The 26,187-nt window shown below is 46.1% G+C and overlaps 1 protein-coding gene across 9 annotated transcripts in view; it reads left to right on the plus strand.

Annotated features, from left to right (window-relative positions):
- R3HDM2 (R3H domain containing 2) overlaps positions 1–26,187 on the plus strand; it is a 60,642-nt gene that overhangs the window by 433 nt on the left and 34,022 nt on the right. For 2 of the 9 annotated variants that reach the window (XM_040618480.1, XM_040618483.1), the window contains exon 1: positions 25,613–25,742. In XM_040618480.1, coding sequence (XP_040474414.1) covers positions 25,645–25,742 — 98 coding nt within the window. In that variant the 5' untranslated portion in view covers positions 25,613–25,644. Of the gene's footprint in view, positions 1–1,143; positions 2,952–17,002; positions 21,752–21,855; positions 21,915–25,612; positions 25,743–26,187 lie in introns of those variants that run through there. The other 7 variants (XM_040618486.1, XM_040618484.1, XM_040618485.1 and 4 more) reach the window with 7 other exon arrangements.

Below are 26,187 nucleotides of genomic sequence, written 5' to 3' on the forward strand. Positions count from 1 at the left end.
AGGAGGGTGTTTGTCTTTCAGAAAAGCACTGCAGATCTGGGCGAGCGCTGTGCAAAGGCTGTGCCAGCTTTTTAAATGGTGGGCAAGGCTCTAGCCAGTTTGTAACTGGCTCATTGAAGGTGTTCTGCAGACCCCGATGGCTTTCTGCCATTTCTTTTATTATTGATGGCTCTTAAATGAGCAGCTGTTCCAGCTGTTAGGCCACAGAGGACCTGAACTTGTTGGTGAAGTCCTTATTTGCTTCTCTTCTATCTAGGGCCTGTACATCTGCAGCTGTGTCCTTTTGACTTACTCCAGCTTACTTGTCCTGCACAGGGGTTGGTGTAAGATCCCCCTTATTTCACCCTGTCCCAGTATCTGCCCTTTTCTGCCATGCCTTCACCTGTTGCCCATGCCTCAGGTTGACTGTTCAGTGTGGTGTTGAGTGTACTATACATTGGTGAGCCTGTACTACAGTTAGCCTACCTCCCAGAAGCAATGAAGGTGCAGTGTTCGGGACATCGGGGCTGGCTGTACAGAAGACTCATTTTTTAGATGTTGCCTTGCATTTTAATTTGCACATAAGGTTTACGTTCTTGTTCTTTTCTGCCCTTCAGCAGTGCTACACACAGTAGCTCCTTGCACTGTGAAGTGTTCCTTGTAAGGCAGCTCCCTGCTGCTAATAAAAAAATAATAAAAATAAAAAGTGGGAAGCAGTGTCACCAGAATCCTTGCAGTGCATTCCTGAACATTTTGACTCGTGACTTCTTGGGACTTCAAAATTCTCTCACATTGGTTTCCAGTTTTGTATCTCAGCTAAAAGGTGCTATGGGTGGTTGTCTGACCTGTTTGCATTTTTTGTCTGAGATCTGTCTGTGATGGTTTCACATAGTGTAACTGCGCCCAAAAATAGGTGTTAGATTTTTCAGAGGGGTGAGTTGATTCCTGTTCCTGGGAGCTGATTTACCAGCTTGCAGATACTATCAAGCCCCCTACTCAGTACACCTGTTTATTCTGAATAACCTGTTGCTTGTAGGTGTCATCTTAACATAGAGACTGATCACCTCAGAAATGCATTAGCTTTTCTCCTGAGCACTTAAAGGTGAGCTCAACTGCTTCAGCTCTGCTCATTCTTTGTATACTTTCGTGATGCTTCAGTGTTGACAAAAGATGTCTGGAAAACCGAGGTGTATTTCTAGCCATATATGCTGATAATGCAGCCGAGTGTGCCTTAGTAGCTGGAGTGGTAAGGGAACGAGCTTCACCGCAAGGAACGCTAAGCAAGCTTCTGGCAGAAGTGCCAGCTTTCCAGGGCTGGCTTTATTTTTGTAGAGCTCAAGGATGCCACTGTAATTGTGAGTACAAAGAAGCCTTGAGTTTAAAAGTTCTGATGCTTTTGCACCCTTTGTTCATGCAAAGCGATCCATTAGAATCTGAATCACTCTGCTGAAGAGGATGCAGATGCAATGTGAGCTGGAAATGCAGAGTTGCTGTTAATTGTGCCTGTGTTGCTCGGTAGGTGTAGGTTACTGACTGCCTTTATTTTTGGAGCAAAGTCAAAATTTAAAAAGTGTAAGGAGCGCAAAGGGATGGGGAAGAGAAGTGTTGGAAAGAGGACTTGATAAAGGGAGATAGCCTACTTGGGGAGCTGGAAGTACTGCCAAGCTTTGGCGCCTGTTTTATCACCAAACAAAGGACAGGCTGAGGAGTTATGCCCTAACAGTAGGGAAGGGTGGTGTGGGGGGAGAAGCTCTTTGGTATGGTGTTGTGGCTGCTTGTTCAAGACTTGTGGAGCAGCAGAGCTGTCCTTACCTGCCAACTGTGCCAAGAAGGCTGTCTGGTGTTACAAAGAACAGATGCTGTAGGCCACAGGTATCCCAAATCATTGGTGTGCACAGGAGTTGTTTTCTCCTGTCTGCACGGGGAGCAGTGGGAATATGTTGTGGGACCTGGTTTGCTTGTCAGAAAGCAGATGAGCACATGCCTGTTTACAAATGAAAACAGTGCCCTTGCTAATTCAAAATATCTTTCGGTGCTCCTTTTTCTGCTAGCAGCGTGCAGAGAAGTTCCGTATGTGGCTGGTCTCAGTTTGGTTTTCTTCACTGGTACTTGTTGAGAATCTTGTATCATCTCTTGCCTTGACCTGTTCTCCACCTCCCTTTGAGAACTGGGACCTGATTCCCCATGGATACTTCAAATAGTTCTGATTCCTTGTGCTCCAGTCTTTTCATTCTTTTTTATTTCTATCTTGTTTGTTACCTGTAGCCTATTAAGGCTGACTGACGTAACCTCTGTGTCCTTGAATTTGTGCTGGAAATTCTCTATTAAATCATACTAGGTATGCTTGCCATAACCTTCCTTCCTGATTAAATGGCAATTCGATAGTTCAGCAGTTCACAGATGATTTGCTGAACTTTTTTTTTTTTTTCTTTTAAATAATGTTCTCTTAGGGTCTCCCTTCTCCCTCCACAGCTCTGTATTTTCAAAGAGCTGTTAAACTTGGTAAAGATTTCCCCCTCCTTGTTCCTGTTTCTTTGGAATGCAAGGGCAGATTGTGTCTGCATAGAAAACTTTGGAAACTTATTCCTGTCTGTGTGTGTATATTTACAAATATGAGGGTTTGTTTTGTGTTTTTTTTAATGGAACAAACTAGATGGTGAGGAAAGACATTGGACTGATTTTCTTCTTCTCTGTCCACCAAGATGACAGTGTGATGTTTGATGGCAGCTTCACTGGATAGTAAGCCATTACTCCAGACTCCAGGGATTGCACAAGTGAGGATGGATCTCAACAGGTTGCTTGCAATGATGGTGCTTTGCTGGAGACAGCCACCTTGCTTTTGAGGAGCCGGATTAAGACTCCCAAATCAACTCCTGCCAGTCCTGAAGGAGAAGCAGCACTTGGATGTGGTCCTTCTCTTATCTCTCCCTCTGCTGATGAGTGGGGACTGACTGGGGACTGGTGCCCTAGAGGTGAGTAGGATATAGAGCTCACTGACCCCTTAGCAGGCATTGCAGTTTTCGCTGAGTGGTTCCTAAGGGACAACTTGAGCTACCTTCTCAAGGTCAATGAAACCTGGAATAATTTAACAATATTGGATGATAGTTCGTAGCATTGTCCTCCTCTGGCTCTTAGCTTTGTTTGCTTAGACCTTCCTAGGATCATGACTGAGAAGTTATGTTCTGTGGTGTAGCTGTGTTTCTCTCCGTTCAGAGGTATATATAATGCTAGTTAGTGAAGTGCTGCTTTGGGCTGCAGCCGTCTGACTTGTGAGGGTCAAGTCTCCAGGCTGGTAGTCCGTTCAGCAGAGTGGAATTAAAGGAACTAGTCGTCTCATATTTCTTCTCTCTATCTTTGTTGTTTGTTGCTGTTTTGGGACAAGATCTGCAGTCTCCCAGGGTACTAGTCTTTGGGCTGGAAGAAGCAAGAAGCAGATGCTTCTAAATCTAGCTGTTCAGCTTCCCGGAATGTAATGCTACTTACAGCAGACTGTGGCCTCTTACATCCTGTGAGTTGCAACACTGGAATTTCTTAGATACCTGTGGATTGTCTCTTGCTGAGATGCTGGAGGAAGCTGGTCTGTTTGCGCACCACTCGTGGTGGTGGTGCTTCTTGGGGTTCCAGACACAATCTGATATAACCAGGCATCATGCTTGCATAAAACTAGCTCTGTTTTTCAGGTTCCAGCATTACTTAGGGCCTTTCTCAGCAGCCTGCTGTGTGGAGTGCAGAACTATGTGCAATGCTGACAGTTGAAGTTAATCCCTTATTGGAGCAAATACAGTATTTCTTTCTCTAAGTGGTCGCTCCAGCTCCTGACAGACTCACTACTAGGGGAATATTTTAGAATTGGTAATGCTGGCGGGCTTAAGTTTTTGAGTTTTTCTTGTGGCTGAGAGCAGCACCAGGGTGTTCTGAGTGCAGTTCTCTGCATCACATCTAACTGGAAACATGGTGTAACTGCTTTAAACAGTGTGGTGCTGCATGTGGCTTTTTGGCTTCTGTGATCAGTAGGAGTTAAAGCCAGCAAACAAGGTTTAGTGTAGTGTACTATGTACGTCCAAAGCTGCGCTGACTCGACTAGTATCAGGTGTTACGTTATCCCTTGAGTAAAACCATTGCAACTTTGCATGTCTTGTTCTAGTTAAGTAAAAGCTAAGGCCTGGGAATAAACTAGCACCTTCTCAAGTAAGATGGATGTATAAGGAAGCAAGTCCCAGATAACTTGTCAAACTACGTGCAGCCACTCTCTCTGTGGCTGGGAAACTGTTAGTTCAGGACCTCGGACTCTGCTGTTGCCTGGAGTAGTTAGTGTTGGGAGGAGAGGTGGGGCAGCATGGCTTAATTTCACAGAAACTGAGGAAATTTTTGTTCTTGCTTTGTCCCTGTTGTAGTTGTCACAGGTTGTCTGTAGCAGGCTTTAGGAGGGGGTGGAAGGAATAAAGGGGCCCAGTCAACTGAACTGAACGGGAAGGAAATTGCTATACTGATGCCAAGGAATTGGCTCTGGGAGAAGCAGACCCTCTTGTTTAGTACTGGCCTACGGATCAGAGCAGTGGAGAATGTCCATGTCAAATCCATTCTTCCAGCTGTTCTGCAGTACCTCTTCTGCCTGTATATTTCATCCTCTCGTCAGAGCGCAGATGCATCCAGTTCCCCTTATGGTGGTGATGCCATTTGTGTTGCTAAATTTAAGATTGTGTCAGTGCTGCTATTCTAATACCCCACTTTCCGGGGGAAGGTGTATAAATCACCCATTTAAGAAAATAATAATAATAATTTTTTAAAAATATATATATCTGTAGGAGTGGAGTGGTCTGGGGCTTAGCTTCGTTTCAGTGCTTAAATTCTTTTAGAATTGCGGAATGGTTTGGATTGGAAGGGACCTTCATCATCTCATCCACCCCCCTGCCACGGGCAGGGACATAGAACCATAGAATCATTTAGGTTGGAAAGACCTTTGAGATCATCACATCCAACCGTTAATCCAGGACTGCCAAGTCCATCACTACACCGTGTTGCTAAGCACTGCATCTTGGTGGTTTTTTTTTTAAACGTTTCCAGGGGCAGTGATTCCACCTCCTCCGGGGGCAGCCTGTTCCAATGCTTGGGCACCCTTTCAGTGAGGACATTAACATCCAATCTAAACCAGCTTGAGGCCATTTCCTCTTGTCCTGTTGCTAGTTATTTGGGAGAAGAGACCGACCCCCCGCCTGCCTACAGCCTCATTTCAGGCAGTTGTGGAGAGTGAGAAGATCCCCCCTGAGTCTTCTCCTCCCCAGACTAAACAACCCCAGTTCCCCCAGCCATCTTTCCTTAGATCAGGTTACTCAGAGCCCTCCCTGTCCCATCTGACTTCAAACGCTTCCAGGGATGGGGCATCCACAGCTTCTCTGGCCTACCTGTTCCAGTATCTCGCCACCCTCATTGTAAAAAAAATTCTTATAGCCAATCTAAATCTGCTCTCTTTCGGTTTAAACCCTTGTCCTGTCACTGCTGGCCACAGTAAAAGGGCTTTATCTTTCTTATAAGCCTGCTATTAATTAGTGAAAGGCCACAACATGGTCTTCTCAGAGCCTTCTCCTCTCCAGGATGAACCCCAGCTCTCTCAGCCTGTCTTCAGGTGTTGTCTTAATCTCTACCCTCCAATTATTTGTAAATGCGGTGTGTGAACAAAGCTTTCTCTGATTACAGTGGAGCCTGGATTTCCCCCACTATCTTCTAGAGTTCTGATCTACCTATTTTAACTTTTCTTTCTTGTCTTCCTTTGTATGGGAGATGCTGGTGGATGAAAATAATTAGTGTATTGGAGAAATGTTAACTATAAGTACTTTTGTCATTGCATAATTACTACCTAGAATCAGGTGGAGGAACGGAGAGTGCTTTCATGCCAAAATGGGCAGAGCTGTCTGAGAAGTGTGAAGAATCCATGCAGATAGTCCCAGCACCAAAGATTGCAAGTGTGTATATGCATGTATGCAGGGTACTTCATCTCATTCTATTGTTTAAGAGTAAGCTTCAACTAGATGAGTACTCATTCGATTATTTTTTAATATTTCCTTTTTTTAAGAAGGAGGTGACTGCCAAAGAGGCTATACAGCAGGATGTGTTATCAAAACATCCAGGACAGATCTTGGAGCTGCTTTTCCCCCTGCCTTAGTTGCTTCTCAGGTACAGCAGGTTTTGGTGTTGCTCAGCAAGCTGCTGTTTTCAGAGTAATTCAGAGGAGGAAGTCCAGTGTAACGGCAGGAAATGCAGCTTGGCACCTGAGTGCTGAAGGCTTTTCAAGGGGCTGTTATTGGCTGAAGATACATTCTTAATAAAATGATCTTGCCAGTGTTCTGTGCCCCTGGTACTTCCTTGGTGTGCCTATGCCGAGTTGTGTTTCTTGCCTTAAATTCTTCATAAACATACTTTCGTGGCCTGATCCAAAGCCCCCAGCAGAGACTGAAACCCACGTCTAAATGATCTGATGCCTGTTGAAATTGTGATGGACCATGACTGCAGGGTCAGAAAACTTAACAACTTGTTTGTCAGCCCCTAGAGTGACCAAAAGGCAGAAGACATTTGTGTCTCTCTGCTTGCTGACATAGCCCTGGCAGGAAAGTGTAATGCTGGGAGGAAACAGACTGTATGGGCCAAATGAATTTAGCTTCCACCTTGGTCTGAATCTTTTTTTTAATGCTGTATTTTGGAAGTGCCTGCAGCTGTAGGTGGTGGTGTATCTTAAAGACTTGGAGAGGTCAGAGAAACAAGTGGCAATGCTGACTAATGCTGCTGGGTCTGTGGCAAGGGGATGTGGCACTTCAGCTGATACTGTGATTGCATCTCGTTAACTGAGGCTGAAGCATCACCCTTAAATAGGTAGAATAGTTAATATTGGGTTTGGATGCTTTTTCAGCTTATGTCGGTACTAGTTAGTAATAATAACCTGTTGTCCTTCTCCCAGTTCCTTTAATCTAAGGATCTTGGTTCCTTAGGACCAGTGGTTGCCCTCGGAATCCACTATGTGTAACACTTCTGTACTATTAAGGAGTTTGTACCATGGCATGGAAGCGACTGGGCTTGACAAGAGCCCAGACTTTGTCACCACCTCTGCCTGAATGAACTGTTATCAAGGATTCCTCTTTCTGGTGCCAGATAATGACTGAAAGGGTGACTTTGCCTCTCTAGTGCCTTTTTTCCCAGGACTGTTGCTGCTTTTTACAGTATAAATTTCTGGAAGTTAATGCTAGTAAAATAGGAACTGCTCTATTTAGAGTTATTAGATTATTTTGTTGCTGTATGTTTGTAGCTTATTGCAGAGATGCCGAAAGCCCTGGATATCTAGGTGCTTCATGTTTGGATGCTCTTTGTTTTGGTGGACTTCAGAGATTAATGCAACATCTCAGCACCTCCAGCTGGTGGTGGCATGGTCACCTCACTCCTGCTAGAGAACATTGCTCTGGGGAGAAGGTGTGGTGGTGGAAAGAAGTTTAGAGCTATTGCAATGGAATACAGAAGGAGGGTTGATGACCAGGTAGACTCTTTCCAGCAGGCAGCTGGGTTTATGTCGCTGCATTTGTCTTTAATTCTAGCTGATCCTTCCCAGCACTTTAGATAAGGTGAAAAAGGGTGTTTGCAATATTTTGGGCATTTGGTTTTGGGGTTTTTTTTGTGTTAATGCCTAAAGGCTTGTTCTCTGGCTTATCTATGGGATGATTTGGCTGTGAATTACAGGTAATTAGTGCCACCTTTTAACTTCCTCTAGCAAGAAGTCTTGCTTTGTGTATCTGTCCATTAAGATACCCCATCTCTGGAGACCAAGCATGGTGACTATGGAAAATCAGCTAAGAGACTTTACTATCACCCCTATATTCAGCAGTCATCCGAGACTCAAAATACATTTCACTTGTTTAATGTGCAAAAGTGCTGGTGAAAGAGATGCTGCTACTCACCCAATGTTACAGAACAATACCACTTACAAGGTCCCCAACAATGCTGCTTTCCTCATACACCATTGCAGAGACTTGGGCAACTTCCTGAAGGGTCTTGTAACTTGGTTCATTAATGCCTAGATCCATTGATGACCTAGTATATAGCCTATTTCTTTTTTCTTTCTGGATAACTGCTTTAGGATCACTCAGAAATTAGCTGACAACATGAAAGTGCAGATACCTAAATGAATTGCGTGCTTTTCAACTGGTTCCATAAACATAGCACAGGTAGAGCTGCGGCAACACCGATCTCTGGAGGCTTTGGTGAGAGTCAAGGCAGATACCGTCCAGTCTCCCTGAGCAGTAGAGGGAGGTGGCCTCCAATAAGCTCTTGCATCTGCTGCTCAACTGCTTCATTAAATCCAAGTTCAATACAGAAGCAGAACAACGTATATATCTGCTCCCGGTAGAAGCTTCCCAACAGCTTGGTTTCGGGTGACAGGTTGAATTGATGAATCAGTGTAATGTCTTCCTTCTGAATCATGTCACAAGAACTTTACAGCTGGGACCTTCCTGCCTTCCCTTCCTTGTCTGTGAGAAGTACCTGTGGAGCTGCGCTGCTGTTAGCTCTGGGTGATCTCGGTGGCCTGCTGAACACGTGAGATACACCGTCAGCGTGTGTTTTGATTTTTAGCACTTTAGTTTCTGCCCTTTTTTGTCGTCTTACCGATTTGATTATTACCGTGTCTTTATAAAATGGAAGAGTACTGCTGCTGTTGAGAAAGGGAATGGGAGTCTTTATCCTGGGTTTTGTTCAGTGTGTGGCCAGGACATCCTGGTAGTCTGAACCATGGGTGCAACAAACTATTTCTCCTCCAGGAGAAATTGCTTTGGAGGAGGGGGAGGGAAGCTTGAAATCGTGCAAGGAAGGGGCCTGTGTAAGCAGAGGATGCCTCGTTGTGAGTCAGACTGTGTGTATGTCTGATAATGGAAACCAAAATTTACTGTTAATGGGTAACATCTTCAAAAGGATCCCAAACCCGCTTCCAGTTGATGCTGAATTTTAATTTGGCACCTTGGCCTCTTTTGAAAACAAAGATGTCAGAGATGCTCCTGCAGGTAACAGGTGCCAAACTCTGAATCTTGGAAACTTTTTGGGAGTCCCACTGGCTGCCCATATCAATCACTGAGTACTGGAAGGCTCTTGTTAGTTTGGCCTAAATGCGAATGCCTCTGGAAAACTATAACCAAAGTGACTACTGACAGTGAGCACTTGCACAGACCTTACCGCTGCTATGGGTGCTACAGAATTATACCCATCACTTCATACTCTTCTCACATCCATTTGGAGAAATACAGCGTCAGGCAGTGCAGGCAGAACATGTAACAGCAGTGGACAAAATAAACAGGATGTGGTGATGCTGTGGTGAGGCCAGAACCTGGCCGGAGGAGGGAGATCCTTTCTAAATCACCTACTTGACTTTAAAAACTCTTCCTCAACTCTTTTAGCTGCTGCTTTAGATGTATCTTTAAAAATACAGCTATCCCTGGAACTGGAATGGTGGTACCAGGTGGCTTCAGGTGGGGAAAAGAGAAATGAGGACAAAAAGACTGTTGGTGTTTGCCAGGCAGCTGCATGGCAGTGAGTTAAGCCAGGTCTGCTGGGCTTTGTAGCACACAAGGGACTGGAAGCTCAAGGTGCTCGGGAAACTGAGGCACTAGGTGGACTTAGGACAGAAAGGTGCCTCTCACAAGGAAATCAAGGGCAGTGAGAGGCTTTTAATGAAGACTTTGATCTTCTCTCTGTCTCACGCAGTGTCAGCACTTAGGTAAGTGACTGCATATGGAGTGTGCATGTATGGGGGCAGGAGAGAAACGCTAGTAGAGGTCATATGCCCACTGTGTTATATGAAGTAAAATTTAACGTGTGGGCAATCCAGAGAGAAGCCTGTTGTTTCTCAGCAGCTTCTCTAGCCTATGTGCTCCCTGTCATGGCACACAAGGCAAATGCGTGCTGCAGGGATCCTGTAGAGATCCAAAAAACTTTGATGGCCAGAGCTGCTTGGAGAAGTGCTGGGACATAGAACAAGGAATGCGACAAAGTTCTGGGCAGCCCTCCCTGTCAGAGCCACAGCAGGGGCTAATAATAAAGCTGGTTTGGTCTTACCCCTGTCCCTTCCCATCCCCACTCATGACTGTACACTGAGGGATTTAGAAGGGGAGTTTGCAAAACCAATATGTTAATCCATTCTACCCCACTGGGAGTAGGTGACGTAATCCCTGTTTTACAGGCAAATGGTCTGAAGAACAGGGAGAAGTTGTTGTTTGCCTGATCATAGCATCAGAACGCAGAGCTGAGCTAGGGTGAGGACCCAGGAGGCCTGCACTTCCCTGGCTTACAGGCCAGTGCCCTGTTGTGAACAGGCAGAAGGGTTTGTCGCTCGGATGCGTTGTGCTGCTGAAGTCCTGATTCCATGGGACAGGTTTTTTAATTTGCTGAGTGGCCATATGTATCAGTTAGTTTTGATCGGAGCTAGTGGTTGTTCTGGGAAAAAGGCCTTGGATGCCTGAACGAAGGAGTTGTTCTGGAGGCCAGCACAGAAGGTGCCTCTGAGAAACATGTTTCTTAAGTGATAGACAGCATGAGTATGGGAGCAAACAGTGCAGTCTGTAAGAAAGCCCTATGTTTCTTGTGGCTATTGGGCAGGAGGTGATCTGCAGTAATTGTATACTTCAAGGTTTTTACTGGAAGTATGATTAATCCATTCACACAATGGAGCAATTTAATAAAACTGTGCATAGATTTCTCTCTCTCTACCCCCCCATCCTTTTTTTTAAGAGCTGGAGGTGACATTTGAAAGGATAGTGGGATGTAGTTGAGGACCATAGCTAGTTTCCCTCCCCCTTCAAATAGATCCCACTCTCCTCCGTCTTTTTTTGAACCTTCTCTTGATTTCTGAGTCCTAGTAAATCCAGCTGCAAGACAACACGACCTAGTTCCCGGATTGAAGCAAAGGTGAGGTGTACTTCTGCAGACGTTTTTGTGTCTGAGTGTGGGCAGCAGCAGGAGGACAGGCTGATGATTCCCTGCCTGTCTGTCGGTGCTGGGATTCCCCTGCATGTGTGTTGTCAATGGGGCGCATGCAGATTTATGATTTTGTATAAGCCCAGTTTCATTATGTATTGGGAGCACAGGCTGTCTTTCTGTACTGCAGGCTGAGTCACTGCTGCCTCCCAGTGAATTTCGGTGATGATTATTGAGTGTGGGCAGATGCAGCCTACTCTTTATAGCAGCTCGCTTGTATTTTTTTAATGAAGTTTTAAAATTTTTGTATTGCTTTGACATCTTTTTCTTTGAGAAACTAATTTCTGCTGAGCTGAGTTTAGACACAAGAGCCACTTCATTACAGATGGTGTTTGCTGTGTTTGAGAGACTGACCTCTTTGGGAGGCTTTAGGCATACGGTCTATTGGGAAATAGGATCCTGTCCTGCCTGTTTCCCCATGTCCAAAGCAAAACGAACAGGTGCTTTTAGCCCAGTCTTACTACTGTGATTTGACCTTGGGAGGGAAAGGGGAGCGCATGGACAGAAAAAAAAAATGAAGATCCAGAACACCGGGGGAATGCAGGGAGGAGGTGCTTGTGTTCTGCTTCCGTAAGTGGGTGCATTTAGCCCAACCTCAAAACTGCTTTCTCACTTTAAAATTACAGTAGCCCACAAGCCAGGGGGCTGCCCATCCCCATGTCTCCCCCACATCAGTTTCAAACCAAGGCTGGGACTGCTATTCTTTGGCTTCATTTAAGCAGGGACCTGGGGTTTGCAGAAGCAGCCCGCCTCGTTGGCGCTGGCTGGCTGTACGTAAAACCCTCCGTGCTGTGTGCATTTCAGACGTGGACTTGCCAGCACATAGCTCCCTGAAACTGGGAAAGTGGTACTGGCAAAATCGTCAGCTTTCACACGTGATGTATCTGTGGGGCTTCAGCAGCCGAAGCAGCGTGGCTTTGCTGCGCTGGTACAGCGAAAGCAGCTCTGCCCTCCTGCCTGATGCTGTGTCTGTATTGGAAAAACTGCGCTTCATCTGATAGAGCTGCTGCTTATGGGAACAAGCCCCTTAGATAATGAAACCGCTGGCCTGTAACAACTGAGGGTTGTACCAACATAATTATATGAATAAATGAACTCTTAAGTGAGCAGCAGCACTGGTGAGCCTAGCTTCTTAACGACCGATGTCTTGGATGGGTTTTGTGCTAAGGATTGATCTCGAGATTCTCTCCTGCCACTAGCGGGAGCATTAACAGGTTCTCTTTTATCTGGTCACTTGACAGAAGGCTTTCTTTGAGGTTTCCGCGGTTCTGTGAGAGTACCCCCACAGTGGCTGCTGAGTGGAAATGTTAGTTAGACAAGAGGTGCAGATGAATTACGTCAGCATGATTGTATAAGCCTTGATTTATTTATTTTATTTTATACCCACCCCACCCCCCAAGTATCCTGCTAACAACGTGTCCTGATCAAGCTGATCAATTCAACCTTGGCTGAGGAACCTTTGATACCGGCATGGCATGTGCCTGGAGTTAAAAACTTCCTGGAACTGAAACCTATAGCACCGCCATGCCCTCTGCCTCCCTAAGCCACAGGCTGTTTCTTAAGCTTGTTCTCTGTGATAATTTTAGTTTGTATCCAATAGACTAGTAAAATGCAGAGTGATTTTTTTTTTTTTTTTTTTTTTTTTTGAGAGAGAGAGAGAGAGGAAGCAGCTTTGTAACAACTTGTTCAGGAATAGTGTGGGTAGCTATTGCAGAGAGAAACCCTTGAGCAGTATCAGTAGCTAAAAGTAATCCAGGAAAATTTTCCATTGAGGGTGCAGGAGTGGAGGTGGGAGGAGAAGTTGCTACCTGCTGTGACCTCAAGCAAGCAATACTTTAATCAGGGGCTGAGACATAAATGGCTTTTTAACATTGAAAGTCCATTGTACATGGGATTGGCTTCAGGTGCCCATTATGAGCTTTTCAATACGTTCAACAAACAAAACTTTGAAATCAGAAATTCTGAGGGTGTTGGGAGATTTTTCTTTTCTGAACTGCAATTCTGATAATGTATATGAAATTACTAGGTCCCAAGATGGTGGTTGGACTACTTTCATTACATTTTCTTCTCGTACTGTAACACTACATGTTTTCCAGAAATAGCAGCTGGCTGTAAGACAGCATCACCCACTCTGCGGATAACTCACGGCCAGGCAGGCAAGTTCTGTTTTATCCACGGTGTCTGGTAGCAGGCTGACACCAGCCAGTGTGTGACCCCTGCCTGTGGAACATGTAAATAGGACCGTGACAGCCTCAACTTTGAGGCAAGGTAGGGAAAAATCCTAAAATCGGACCTAATGTGGCAGTTTGGGGTTTGCTTTGTAAATGCAGGTGCGTGTTGTGCAGCGATGCTGGCTCTTGCTGGCTGCCTGCAGCTGGGGTAGGCAGGAGGCTTCGCAGGGTGCCCGGTGTTCGTTCCTCCACTCAGCTCCCTCCCTCGGGGGGGGGGGGGGGGGGGGGGGGGGGGCTGCTGATGGAGAAACTGGTCGATGGAAGCATGGGCTTTTCAGCTGTAGCACAAGTTTGTGTTTCTTATTCTCTCCCTTTAAAGTCTCTTGTCAGCATCTTCTGAGCAGCCGTTCACGTTGCAGGTTAAATGTGGTCGTGTAGTTAAAAGTGCGTTAGTAGCCAAGTAAGGTAACAGGACCATGTGAAAACACAGCAAGGCGATGTGCTCTGTTTTAGGCAAGTTTTCCATTAAAATTGCCCTTCAGAGAAGCAGACTGATGTTACCTTACAGTGCTCCAGTGATTAAGGCTAACACAGTTTTGTTCACCTTTGCTCAAATTTAGGGCAGAATACATTTTGGGAGATCTTTGCTGAAACCAAAGGAGCCGCTTGTCTGGTTTCCTCTTTAAGACTGAGGTTCCTTACAAACAGGCAGCAGGTCTGTCTATTGAGCTTCCTCTCAGCAGCTTTTTACTTTTTTTTTTTTGTGTGTGTTTATTCCCTCACATCTTTAATAGTTTTTTTTATATTTGGGGGGAGGCCCCAAAATATTTATGGAAAGCTTCCTCTGTGTACAGAGATACTGAGTTTTGAATTAACTGTACACGACAGTATTTTTTTCTTATTAAAAATATACTTTATATTTTCTTATTAGCAGCAGTTTCCTGTCTTACAAGTACTTGGGAAACTGATATTGTTCTTCACAAGGAAGCAGGGAGGGATTGGTGTCTTTCTGGTGTTATTTTTTGAAGCTGCGAGGAGGGAAAAATGCAGCCATCTGTCGAAGTATTTTTCACAGGTTCTGCAAAACCTGGAGAGACCATCTTTTTCGTTAGAGCAGTCCAATGGCAAACTGGGATAAAGGGCCTGTATCCATGACCAGGGCTTCTTTGTAATTAATAGTAAATGTGAAATGTGTTGGGCTCTGCAGCCTACACAAGGAGGAACTCTTGGATCTGATAATGACCTTTCTAACTTTACTTACATGACTTTGCTGTGTCCTAATTCCCACCATGAAAATACAGGTGATGCCTGTGTTGCGGGCTTGTTCAGGCAATTGAATATTTTAGGTTAGCACAAAGTTTGTTTGTCTTGGTTTTTTTTAACATGCAGTTATTAGTGCAGGAAGGGCAATAACAGGTTTTGGAGCTCTTTGTGCTTGTTGCCTAACGGGGCGGTGGTGATGTTTATATAGTGTATTTATATATATTTTTGTATATTACATATTTTGTGGGATGTAAATGTCAGGACAGTTGGCCAGCAACTGATGTTATGAATGATGAGTGGAAGTGTTTGGACGTAAGGTAGCTGGATTTAGAAGAGAACAGCTGAATAGAGAAAAAGGCTTTTAACTTTCCCATTAGAAATAGTCAGTGCTTGCTTCACCTTCAGCCCCGCATTAGAAAAGGGATCGTACCAAGGAGGTTCTTGAAGCTCAGCTTCCATTATCTGGGCTTCACGTGTGCTCCCCACCTGAGCAGGACAGGCAGGTGACGGACTATACCTGACCCTGGGCACCAGGCAGCTGGTGCCCGTGCTGCTGCAGTCGCTGCCGCACTTGCCAGGAGGGTGGGCAGGACACGCTCGCTGTACGTACTCCCACCCACGTACTTCCTGCAAGCCCTTCAGCGTGGAGGCTGTTTCTCTTTTTTCGGGTATATGCCTTGCTGCAGGGCGCTGATCCAGAAGGGTAGCCCTGGTTGCTGTTGCCATATTAATAATGATAATTGTTTTGGATTTCCAGTTTAAAGGGTAAGCAAATAAACATCTGCTGGGCTTAATATGTAGAGCTAGGCTGCTACAGCATCCACAAGCTGCCCAGTTTGTTGACACACATGCTTTAGTTCATGCCACCTCTCGCTGCTTTTCTCTGCTTCCCCTCCATTTCTCTGGCATCGGCGCATGTTCTATTTTTAAACTGTGCTGTGCTCTGTATTGCGGCATTTCTCTTCCTGAATTATTTATCGGTGTTTGGAGCTGAATGGAGTGTGCTACGTTTTTTCCACTGCTCATTACTGCCCACGTGTCTGTCTTGAGCCATTGACAGTTTTGGTTCATGACAAATCACGCCAGCCTGGGCTTGGAGAGGGGATGGAGGGGACGATGGGGCTTGGTCACAGCCTGTGCCAGCGCAGGATCGTTCAAATCTGTGTTTAATGTTCTCCTTGCTGGGGCAGACAGGGAGTGGATGGTTGCCATGATAACACATCCTCAGCTGAGCCACATTTGAATGGAAGGTCCCTTTTTAAAAAAGAAAAGAAAAGAAAATTTCTTTTTTACTGCCTGGAGACTGACTTCAGCCTGGGAGGAGGAAACCTCCGTGCATGTGTGTGTGCATGCACATGCAGAGGAGAAGACAACGTCAGAGGCTGTGGGCATGGCTGAGGTTGACTCAAAGCTCCTTGGGAGGGTGGTGGTGTTTAATTTCTAGTTAGTATAAAATTGTCATTTCTTTTAAATTTAAAACCCTTCTCTGTTCCTCCCTGCCACGTCCAGTGCAGGCACCGTTATCCATCAGAGATGGCAGCACATCCTTTAAAAGGAATGGGTGGGCAAGATGTTTCATCTCAGAAAGGTTTTTCCAGCTATTCACTGAACTTCATTTGCCCCTTCCCCTTTCTTCCTTAAGAGCGTCTCAGTATTTATATTTTCTCCTGCCATCTCTGTATTTTTTTTTCCTCCTCTCTTCTTCTGGCTCTCCTGTATTCTTTTGCCTTTGTTTTGTCCCTCTGAGATGATGGATTTAGCTGCTCTGCATCCCTGCTGCTTCTGGACTTGCTTCCTGATGGAGCTGGGGAGACTGCTGTCCCTCCAGCCGCCAGGAGGAGGGAAACTGGCCGGAGGGAAGAGCTGCCGCCTGACTTTGCTGCTCGGGGAGGTGCCAGGGAGAGCAGAGACAGCAGCTCTGCCTGCCTCCCCTTGCAGAGTTGGTCCAGAAATGTCTGCAAGTCGAAAATTCACCCGGTGCCATGCTCAGCTCACGCTGGGATGCCTTGCTGGCATGGAGCAAGTGTGTGCTTTCCTGTGTGCTGACTCATTGGGGACGTGAGGATTACTGTGCCTTTATGTCCTTGGCACAGAGTGGGGGGAGAGCTGAAGGGGGATAGAATTTAGGGGGTGAGGTGGTCCCAGGAACAGTTGAGCAAGGGACTGGGCAGTGAATGGTTTTAAATGCTGAAGTGCAGCAGGTGCAGCTGCTATGAGCACTGTGGCTTTGAGCGCGCTGTGAAAATGCAGCTGTGATTACTGCGAAGCTAAATGCTTTAGTCCAACGAAACACAAATCTAGGGCAGTGTGCTTTTTTTTTCTACTAGGCTCCGAAGTGAAGTGCTAATTCTCCTTACAATCTAATTTCCAAATTCTTCTTTTTTAGGCCAAGTAAGCTTCTTAAAGCATTCTTGTATCATTTCTCTTCATTTCGGGAGCTCCACCCCCGTCCTCACACTGGTTTTGGGTCCCGGGTGTGTAAGAGTAGCAGGTGCCTTTACTTTGTGTCATGCAACACTTGGAGTGACACTGATTCCCAGCAGCAGGGTGAGCTGAGGACAGGGTGGGACAGGGCTTGACTCTTGGGTCTTGCTTCTTTGGGCATAAGCCAAATTTGTCTCTTTTCTGGTAGTAGAAGCCATTCAAAGTTCCTGATGGCCTGGGTTTCTCTGCCCTCCTCAGAATTTCATCCACCTCAACAACTCTTAACTTTTGAGAGTGGAGTCTTCACTGTGCAGGTACTATTTTATTTTTTTTCCTTCAATCTGCCCTTTGTCTGTTTGCTGTGGCCTCTTCTGAGGAGACCTTGGGCCAGGTAAGAAAAACATGCTAATTGTAGGACTTGCATGGAGAGATCTTTCAGGTGGTCATGGTCTTGATGAGGACTCCTGGCTGTTCTCCCTCTTTTCTATTTGTGTTCCCGATGGAAAAGGATGAGTAAGACCAGACTATCCTCCCTTCAGCCCCAGCTGTGGGGATTCTGCTGGTCTCCTGCTTTCAGCTTTTCCATGGGTGCCTGCTCTCGTTCTGGATGTTCATGGGGCTTTTTCTCTGGGGACATGTTAGGGTAGGTAGCTCCCAGTAGCATGGTGCTGCAGTTCTCATCCTTCCTGCTTCCTGATGCCAAGCACAAAGAAGTCTTTCTGCTGCATGTGCACTCCTGCAAAACAAAACAAGCCTGTGGCCTGGAGAACTGAAGAGAGATTTTTGACTTGCCATGTGTGGTGGTTATTATTAAGAGTGTTCCTTAGCTCAGATACTTGGCGTATACCTGGCAGCACCCTGAAGTTGAGTCACATTAGGCAGCAAAATCTCCCCTGCAGTCTGCAGGCTCATGACGTCCTTGGACGTGTGTTCTCTCTGGAGAGTGTGTTTCTACCTGTGCACTTTAGTAATTAACAATAGCTTGCAGCCTGCTGCAGGATGCAGTGAGCAAGGTCAGTTCCAGCCCAAAGAACAGGCCATGATGGAGTTCTCTAGCTGCTTCAGGATTGCTTTCTCTTCCTCATCCCCAGAGATGCTATGGTAGCTGAGGCCGGCAGAAGTGAGAGCCTTGGTGTTTGACGTGCCTGCAACAAGGAGTCTGTCCCAGATTCGTGTTTGCATTTCTCCCCCTTTTCTAAGAGGAGAGGGGAGTTTTCTGGTTCGGGTGGATAAATTAATGCATGTAAGTCCATTGGTAACGCTCTTCCGTCTTTCCAGCCACTGTAGGTGTCTGCTGCAGGCTGCCTGGTATGTGCCTGTCACGTGGGGGAGCCCAGTCCAGGGCCGGTGATGGGGGTTTGTTTGCACCAGTGCCGTTCCACCAGTTTGAAATCACAAGTGTTGACTTCTTTTTTTTCTCCCCTTCTGATGGGATTATATCCACTACGGAATTGACATGTCTTCTCTCAACGGAAGCTGGGCTGGGCAAATTAGAGCCTAGGCTCATTTGATACATCTGCCAGGGAAGGAAGAAATGTGTCTTGTTGCTTTTTTTCTTTGTTTGCTCTGCAATACCACTGTGTTAGGCCTAGGCAGCTTCCTTGCAGACTGGGAGCACAGACAATACCTAGAGCTGCTGCATCTTTCCTGTGCCCCGCTTTCACTGACCTAGTTTCATTGTGTGCGTGCACACATGCGTGATGCCTAAGCGAATGGCTCTCAGGTGTGAAAGGCAGGAGCCCTCTCTGTAGAGCTTTGTCCAGGCTGCTGGTGGGGCTGACTCACTCCTCTTCCTCCTCCTCCCCCTGCCCAGGATTTACTGTCTACCCATCTAAGGAGAAAGATGCAGCTTAGGAAATCCTCTCATGTGTGCTTCCCGAAGATGAAATGCTGCCGACTCATAGTGATAATGGGCAGTGGTTTTTGAAAGAGCTGGACAAGCCTACAGGAGGTGGCATCTATGCTGTTTAGGGCAGGTGCTTGTGTCCTAGGGCTGGAAGGTTTTCTCACTAGAAATCTGTCCTTGCTGAGCCACCTGCCAGGCATCTAAGTGCTAGAGACCAGGTTTGCAGGCTCAGAATTATGGAGTATCTTTTCCTTCTGCTATAATGTTAGTGTTAAGAACTGACAGTGATGTTTTGACAGAGGGTCCTAAACTGATTGTATGTTCTTGCTTGCTTAACGTGCTCTGCCAACCAGGCACCTGAAAATGGGAAGATCTGGTAAAAGGGAAGAGCAGCATCTAAATTTCCCTCCTTTTATAGTACTTATCTTGCCACTGCAGGGCTCTGGAGTAGAGGGCACCAGCAACTGTCCTTAAGGATCCTGAGTTGAAATGCAGCAGACTACAGAGGCTCCTTAGCAAAATAAAGCTCTGCGTGTTTCACTAGGTGTTGTGGAGATTTTAAGATGCTCTCTGTGTGGAGCAAAGATCCTTGACCTGGGCAAGGCATGCTGGAGCACTGCTCCTGGACCTGAACTCCTCTGTCTCTTTCTGTTGCTTCTTCATTTGCAAAGTAGCTGCCGGAGCTTCTTCAGGGCGCAAAACTCCAGGTTTGAAACTCCAGGGGCCTGCCTGGGTGCCAGGAATAAACAAACCCAAAATAGATGGAAAAACCCTTATGCCGAGTTGTTAACCTAATCTCTATGAGATAATCTTGTAGCTTTGCTGAGTTCAGCTGCTGCAGGGACTCACTCCGAGCACGTGCTTTCTGCCAGGGGGACGTGAACGCCCAGGCTGACTTCTTGCTGAGCAATCTGTGGAGCTGTTGCGAACGCAGTCACTTGCCACCTCTCGGGTCTCTCTGTGCAGTGGACTGAGAAACTGTCATAGCAGAGCCCATGAGCTCAGCTCAAGGCCCTCATCCTATATGTTTGCTCTGCTCTGACAGTGGTGACTGTTTCTCAGAGAGCTTGGGAGATCATGCTGCAGTTTCCTTGGGCAGGCCTTCATTTTAAAAGTTATCTGCAGAATGGGGAGGGGAGAACTTGAAGTGGCCAGAAATTGGAGGCATAAAAGGAACTTGCAAGGAAGCAGATCCAATTCACCTTCTGATGGGGAAGTTTCATGTAACATCCATGAAGCCTTTGCATTCAGCCAATGTGGGGGTCAATTAATTGTGGCCCTCCACTTGAAAACACTGGCATAGCGTTGCAAGTGGCATTCGTCTTGTTACTCCCTACCTGTCACTCCTTTCTCTCCAGTTCTTTAGCCATGGGACCCCCTCCTCAAATCAGTACTGGTGCAGGCAGAAGCAAGGAGCTGTTTATTGCTGCCAGGATCACAGCAGCCTCAGCAGGGAGAGAAGGACAGCTGGCCAGGAGCATTCACCTGCTTTCTGCATGGGGAAGACATTCTTGATTCAGAAGGCTTTGAAGCAGGTTAAGACAGAAGCCCGTGCATACATTTAAGTCCTTTGCAGAGCAGGGCTGCTTTACAAACTTGAACCTCAGTTTGTCATGGAGCTGAAACGTATCCGGTTTCTGTTGTCTGTCTCCTAGCTTTAACACCTTTATTGGACTGCTTCTTTTGTGGTAGCAATGGATCATTTAGAAGAAACTGCATTAACTTGGCAAAAGTGGTAAAGCCAAGTCCTGAAGAGGCTTTACAAGCACAGCACTACACTATTCGCAATGGATGTGGTCAAAGCTGTGTTTCTCAACCTTTTCGCAACTGTCTCCCTTCAGCCTTTCCATCTCCTTGAGGCCAACGTTTACCCTGCCTTCTCATCTTCACCTCCTTTCTCTTCAAAGCTTTTGTCTGCAGACAGCTGCTCTGTAAGCCCTGCTGCCCCTTGCTCTGCTGCCAGCCCCAGCACTGCCAGAGCTCAGCCTGAGCAAGGAGCCTCCTCAAGAGCAGCTGCTGACTGAGCTGATCATGTTTGAAGTCAGCACTGGCCCCGCAAGTGTGTATTCTCTTCAATTCTGGCTGCACCTTGCCTGGGATGGGCTCCTGCCCAGCAGGAACCATGGGCGCTGAAGGAGAGTGAAGCTTGCCTGCTGTTCACCAGCATTTAGAGTTGTAGTTGGAAGATCTCTGTAATCCAACAAGAAGCAACTTCTGAGCCTGGTGAGGGACGGGATGTGCTTATGATCCATCACGGAGGCTGCCTGTGCATGATGCTCAGCCAGGCTGCCTTGGGCGCTTCAGAGAAAGCTTTAGGATATGGAGAGGAGACTTGGTCACAGGCTGTGTGCCTGTAGAGTTGCCAGGTCTGGGATGGAAAACACCCTTCTGGGGAAAATTTAAGCAATTGAGAGGTTTAAAACTTCTCTGAGGCCATTTGCATTTCTTGTTTCCTGGCTCTGTATTTAATCGCTAATAAATGAGCAAGAAAAAAAATAACCAAATTGAAATGAAATCATAAACAAACTGACCCCTTGGAAACATGACAGCAACAATGACAGGAGCGAAACAAGGCTGCCTGTAACCTACCTTGGCATTTGTAGGGCATTCCACAGAGTGTAGTCCATGCACTTGAATTCTTCTGGAAGATGCTGATGTTTACTGTGGTATCTCATCTTTGCTTCTACATTTACTTTGTGTTGCTCCAGTGCCTGGCAGGGGAAGGATGCTGTGTCTTTAAAGCCTTCTCAGGGCTGTGCAGAGGCAGTTCCATTGAAGTATTTGAATGAGAGCAGGAGGGGGGGTGTGCATGTGGCTATTGGCAGAGCTTTCTATGACATCCCTCTGAACAGCTGGGCTCTGCTTTGCTTCAGAGCCGCTTGTCAGAGCAATTAGCTTGCTGTAGCAGCAGCAAAGATCTCTAGCATTTTATTCGGGGTTGAGAGCTGGCGGTGCCTTTTAAGAAGCAATATTATCTTGGCAAAATTCCTCTTGAACTGGTTGTGGCAATGAAGTCTCCGTTGAAATCGGGAAACAGATGACCTGCTGAGAGTGCAAAACCACCACGGTGAGTTTATTTTTAGAATAAGTCTTCAATTATTTTGGGCTTGAGAAAGATTGACCAGAGACTTTTCTTTTCCTTTCCCTATACCCCCACTATGCAAAATACAGTATAGGTATAAATGCGAGCGAGTGTTTCAGGGATGGGGACCTGACATCATTCCTCTCTGGTAAGTGACAGGATTTCTGCTGCTTGATGGGGTTAATTTAAAATGGTGCTCTACTAAAATGAATATGTTGCTCTGTGATCTCATTCAAGACGTGAAAGTGTGAGATGAGCTTTCTCCTTCCTCTTTTTGTGATGCCGGGGATGCACCTAAGGGAGACAGGGGAATCCCCGATAAGCATACTGTACTCTTCCATGTCATTAAGGAGTTCCCCGTGACAGTCTCATGGGTCCTCCTTGTGTCTTAGCTTGGTGTTTATGCAGCTTGCTCCTGGGTAGTTTCTGTTTATTTTGCAAATACAAAATACTCCCTGCTTTTCTGTTGGGTTATGCATTAAAGGGTATACTTGTTTGAAGCTGGCTAGTTGATGAGAAATGTTGACTAGCTAATTGGCTATGTGCCATGTGATGTTTTCAGGTTAGCTTATGCAGTTTGGCGTTCCATAGAGCTATATTAACCCCATTTTTTAATTATTCTAAACTTATCACTGAATTGGGTTTGGTTTTAATGGAATCGGGACTTTGGATTGCCTTTACCTCCTTCTCACACACATTCATCATCCAGTCTTGCCTAAAAAACAAGGTACTGGAACTGATGCTCCCTTCATTTGAGGTTTAGTGCTAGGAGCTGTTAATCTTGGGTTTGAGGTGTTAGCTGGTTGCTGCAGGATCTTCATTCAGGTGCATTGGACCTGGTTCCCTTCCCCTTCATGTCTTTAAAATGCTTATTTAAACTGGAAGCATCACCTGTGTCTTGAGGCTCTGTAAACAGCAGCCACAGCTGCTGCAGTGAATGGTGAGCACTTCAGCAGGTGAAGGCTGAGTTCGTCTTGCTGAAAGCTGTGGGAAAGTGGGGAGGGGGATACCGTACCCACTTCAGACTGCCCCTTCGCTGCCCAAGTCCAACTTTTGCAGCTGGCAGCCAAAAGATGAAGTTGGTGCATTTTTTTTTTTTCTTTTAATCATCATTCCCTGCCTTGGTCAATGGTCAAATCAGTTTCTGGATCCCACCTGGAAAACAGCCACAGTGTCTTGTATTTGCTGTGTGCCCCTTTGGCTACTTAGTGTGTCAAGTGGCTCGGTGTCTTCTGCCAGCATGGTGAGAAGCAGGAACGTCAGCTCTAAAACAGAAAGAGGGATATAGATAGCAGCCCTACTTTTTGCCTTCCTTTCAGGGAGGTTTGCCAGGAGCTGGAATGCTTTGGGTCTGATTAGTAAAGTTTGAGGAATTGCTTTGCCAGCTCAGGTCAGCTCAGGAATGGTAAGCTGGACTGGGGAATACCTTGCTCCCTCAGCCAGCTTTTTAATGTTTGTGCTCATGCTTCGACTGGCACCAGCACAGCGCAAGCGAAATGTGCCAGCAAGAGGGTAAAAGCTGTTCTTAATGTGCTTTTTTCCTGAGCCTGGTTGCTACCTCTGTATCTGCCAGTGCCTCCTCCCTGATGTGGTATTTCGTTACGGATGGGTTGAGGTGGAAGGAATTCTGCTTCGGGGGGCTCTGAAAGAATTAAGATGTTTGTTGGTGGGAACTGTGCCAGGGTTTTCCTCTGAGCCATGGAAGGGTTAACAAAAGTTCCTGTTCAATGCTGTCCTATTGCATCTTGACACTGTAGAAAGTAGGTGGATAATTCCTTGCTAGCTTTTCAGGAAACCCCTGTGGTGGACAGCCCTCATTAATTGTTGCTGGGAAACTGCTTTGACGTCACAGAGCAGTTCCCTGGTCTTTGGATGAATACAGGAATAGCTCGTGATGGGGAAGGGAAAACTGATGTGAAATGGAGAAGGGAACTCTCTGACGGAGAGGTTCTCATCTCGGGTTTATCTTTTCTTTTCTCCCACCATTCTGCTTAGGGACCCTCAGAGGAACTGTCCACAAAAATTTCCAGCGCTGTGTTTGGACCGAACTTAAGCCCTTCTTTCTCAAGAACCGTTTATAGTGATGGCTTCTGTGATCCTTTCGCTTCTTAACTATTGGCTGGTTTGGTGTTTTTTTCTCCCCTAGATTTTGTAAGCAAGGGGTGAGAGGGTTCTCACTTGGCTTCTGCAGCCCCTAAAATAAAAGGGAAAGAGAACAGCATTGCTGTTTTGTTGGTTTGGTTTTAATGTCAAACAAATAATAACCTTTTAGACCAACAGAGGGGAGAGCAGGAGGACTGAAGATGGCTGCTCTTGCTGTGAACTTCAGGCTGAGAGAACTTTTAAGCCTGAGCTGTTTAAACCCATTTTCTTTAGTATCATTTGAACTCCCCTTCTTTGCAAGCCCTCCAGTGGGTTTTGTGCAATAGGTTCCTTTCTCCTAGTGTTGTCCTGTCTGTCCAACCTGTCAGCTTCTTGGAGGCATGTAGAGCTGTGGGCATCTAAACTGTAGCAGGAATTCTCTGCATCTCCTTTTCCATGCCTGCAAAATAGGTGTAAGCAAAGTTTACCCATCCAGTTCAAGTGCTTAAGAGATTTTTGTACCCAGAAGTGCTGTAAAGTGGCAGAGAATGTACTGGGCTGCTGGTCGAGCCAGCAAGGGCACCAAGGGGCTTGAAGTGCAAGTGAGCTGGCTTGCAGAGAGCTGATATCAAGGTGACTTAGTGATGAGACAGACAATGCACCACTGTTGATGCTGAACAGGCACTGCAAACAGAACTCCATTCTCCTTTGCTTGTCAGGTTTCTTGAGCATAAAAGCTATTCCAATGCACGGTGCCATAACAGTCAATAACAGATGCATTATTTTAAATTGATTTCTAATGATTTGTCGTGGTTGCTCACTTGCATCTTCATGTGATACCTCCATCCACACACCATTTCCTCCTCGGGATGCATATAAAAAGGAAACATGCATCAAAAGTCAAGCAGTAAGCCTAGTCGGGGTGGGGAGGAGGCTTTCAGCGGGATCTGGGATCTTTACAGCCTCTGGCTTTGGTGCTGAACTGCATTATCCTCCCCAGGAGATCTCCAGCATGCCTGAATCCAATGATTGCCTTCTTTCTGTCATCAACTTTTCACAGCAGAAATGAGATGGGAGCTCTGATCTTGCATAGCATGTAGGTTGCTTTGGGAGCAAAACAAAAGGACCTGAATATGCAGGCAGTCAAGCTGGATTCTCTGAACACGTCGGTCAACTCTACGTGGAAGTTTCCTGTCCGGCATATGGCAACTCTTCCTGCTGCTTCTATGCTCAATCAGCAGTTTTCATGTATAGGGGAGAAAAAGCAACACAGTCTTCCTTTGTCATTTTGCTGGTTTCCTTTGGTTGTGAGCCCCCGAATCCCGCAGCTGACTCAGTGATGGCAGCTGACTGGATGGTGCAGTGGATGTTGCCACCTTTATATTCCTGGCAAATGAACAGAATCTGTTACTTCACTGACACGTCATTTATCCCTTCCATGTTGGTTCATGTGGCAAGGATGTTTCCATGTATGACACCTGGGGGTGGCAGGACATGCTGGGTATGCTGGGATACCCTCTTAACTGTGGTAGGGATCCTTCCTTGGTTTGATACTTACTCCCATTCTGAAGGATCAGGGCTCAGTTAGGAATGGAAGTTACCTCATTTGCTACTGAAATTCAGCCACCTCTGATGTGAAAGCTACCAATTTATGTCCCACAAAAAGAACAATATGGCCTTTGGGGCAAGAAGCAAAGACCTGTCTTGAGTGGGAATATCTGCAGTCTGGAGGGGGAAGGAAATTAATTGGTCTGCTTTGAATTTTTATATGCAGAGACAAGTGCAAATGTTCTACTATGAGCTTTTCTTTCCTTCTACAAGGGGCTGGATCTCAACACAACAGGCACCAGCTTAAAAACTACAGAATCTCCTGCAGAGCACGTGGAGTCATTGGGTAGGTAGCTGGGCATATTTGTTTCAGGCATTGGTTCAACAGCATCTTCTGTTTTCTTCCCTTGCAAGGAAGAACGAACACCTCTTCCACCCCTAAAAGGAATTCTGCCTTGCATGTGCTGCCCAGGGCACTGCATTGCTTAACTTTTAAGATCTGATGAAGTTTCTGTCTTAGGCCCAGATGTCGTTCTTCCCATCCTGTATGAGGAGGGCCTTGTTCTTGTGTTGATGATGAAATGAAAAGCAATCATGACTTGAGTTGAAGTGGTGTTTTCCCGATTGTCTGGTGCAGTGGAACTCACGTGGTGGAACCCTCCTCCTGCCTGGAGTCCGTCTGTGTGGCAGGCAGTTACCTCTGCTGTGTGCTCCCTTCACAACAGCTGCTCTGCCTCGTGTGTTTTCATTTAAGTGGTGCTTTTTGTTTTATCTTCTGCTGAAATACTAAT

This window comes from Falco naumanni, chromosome 20 (assembly GCF_017639655.2).
Source record: "Falco naumanni isolate bFalNau1 chromosome 20, bFalNau1.pat, whole genome shotgun sequence".
Taxonomy (NCBI): Eukaryota; Metazoa; Chordata; class Aves; order Falconiformes; family Falconidae; genus Falco; species Falco naumanni.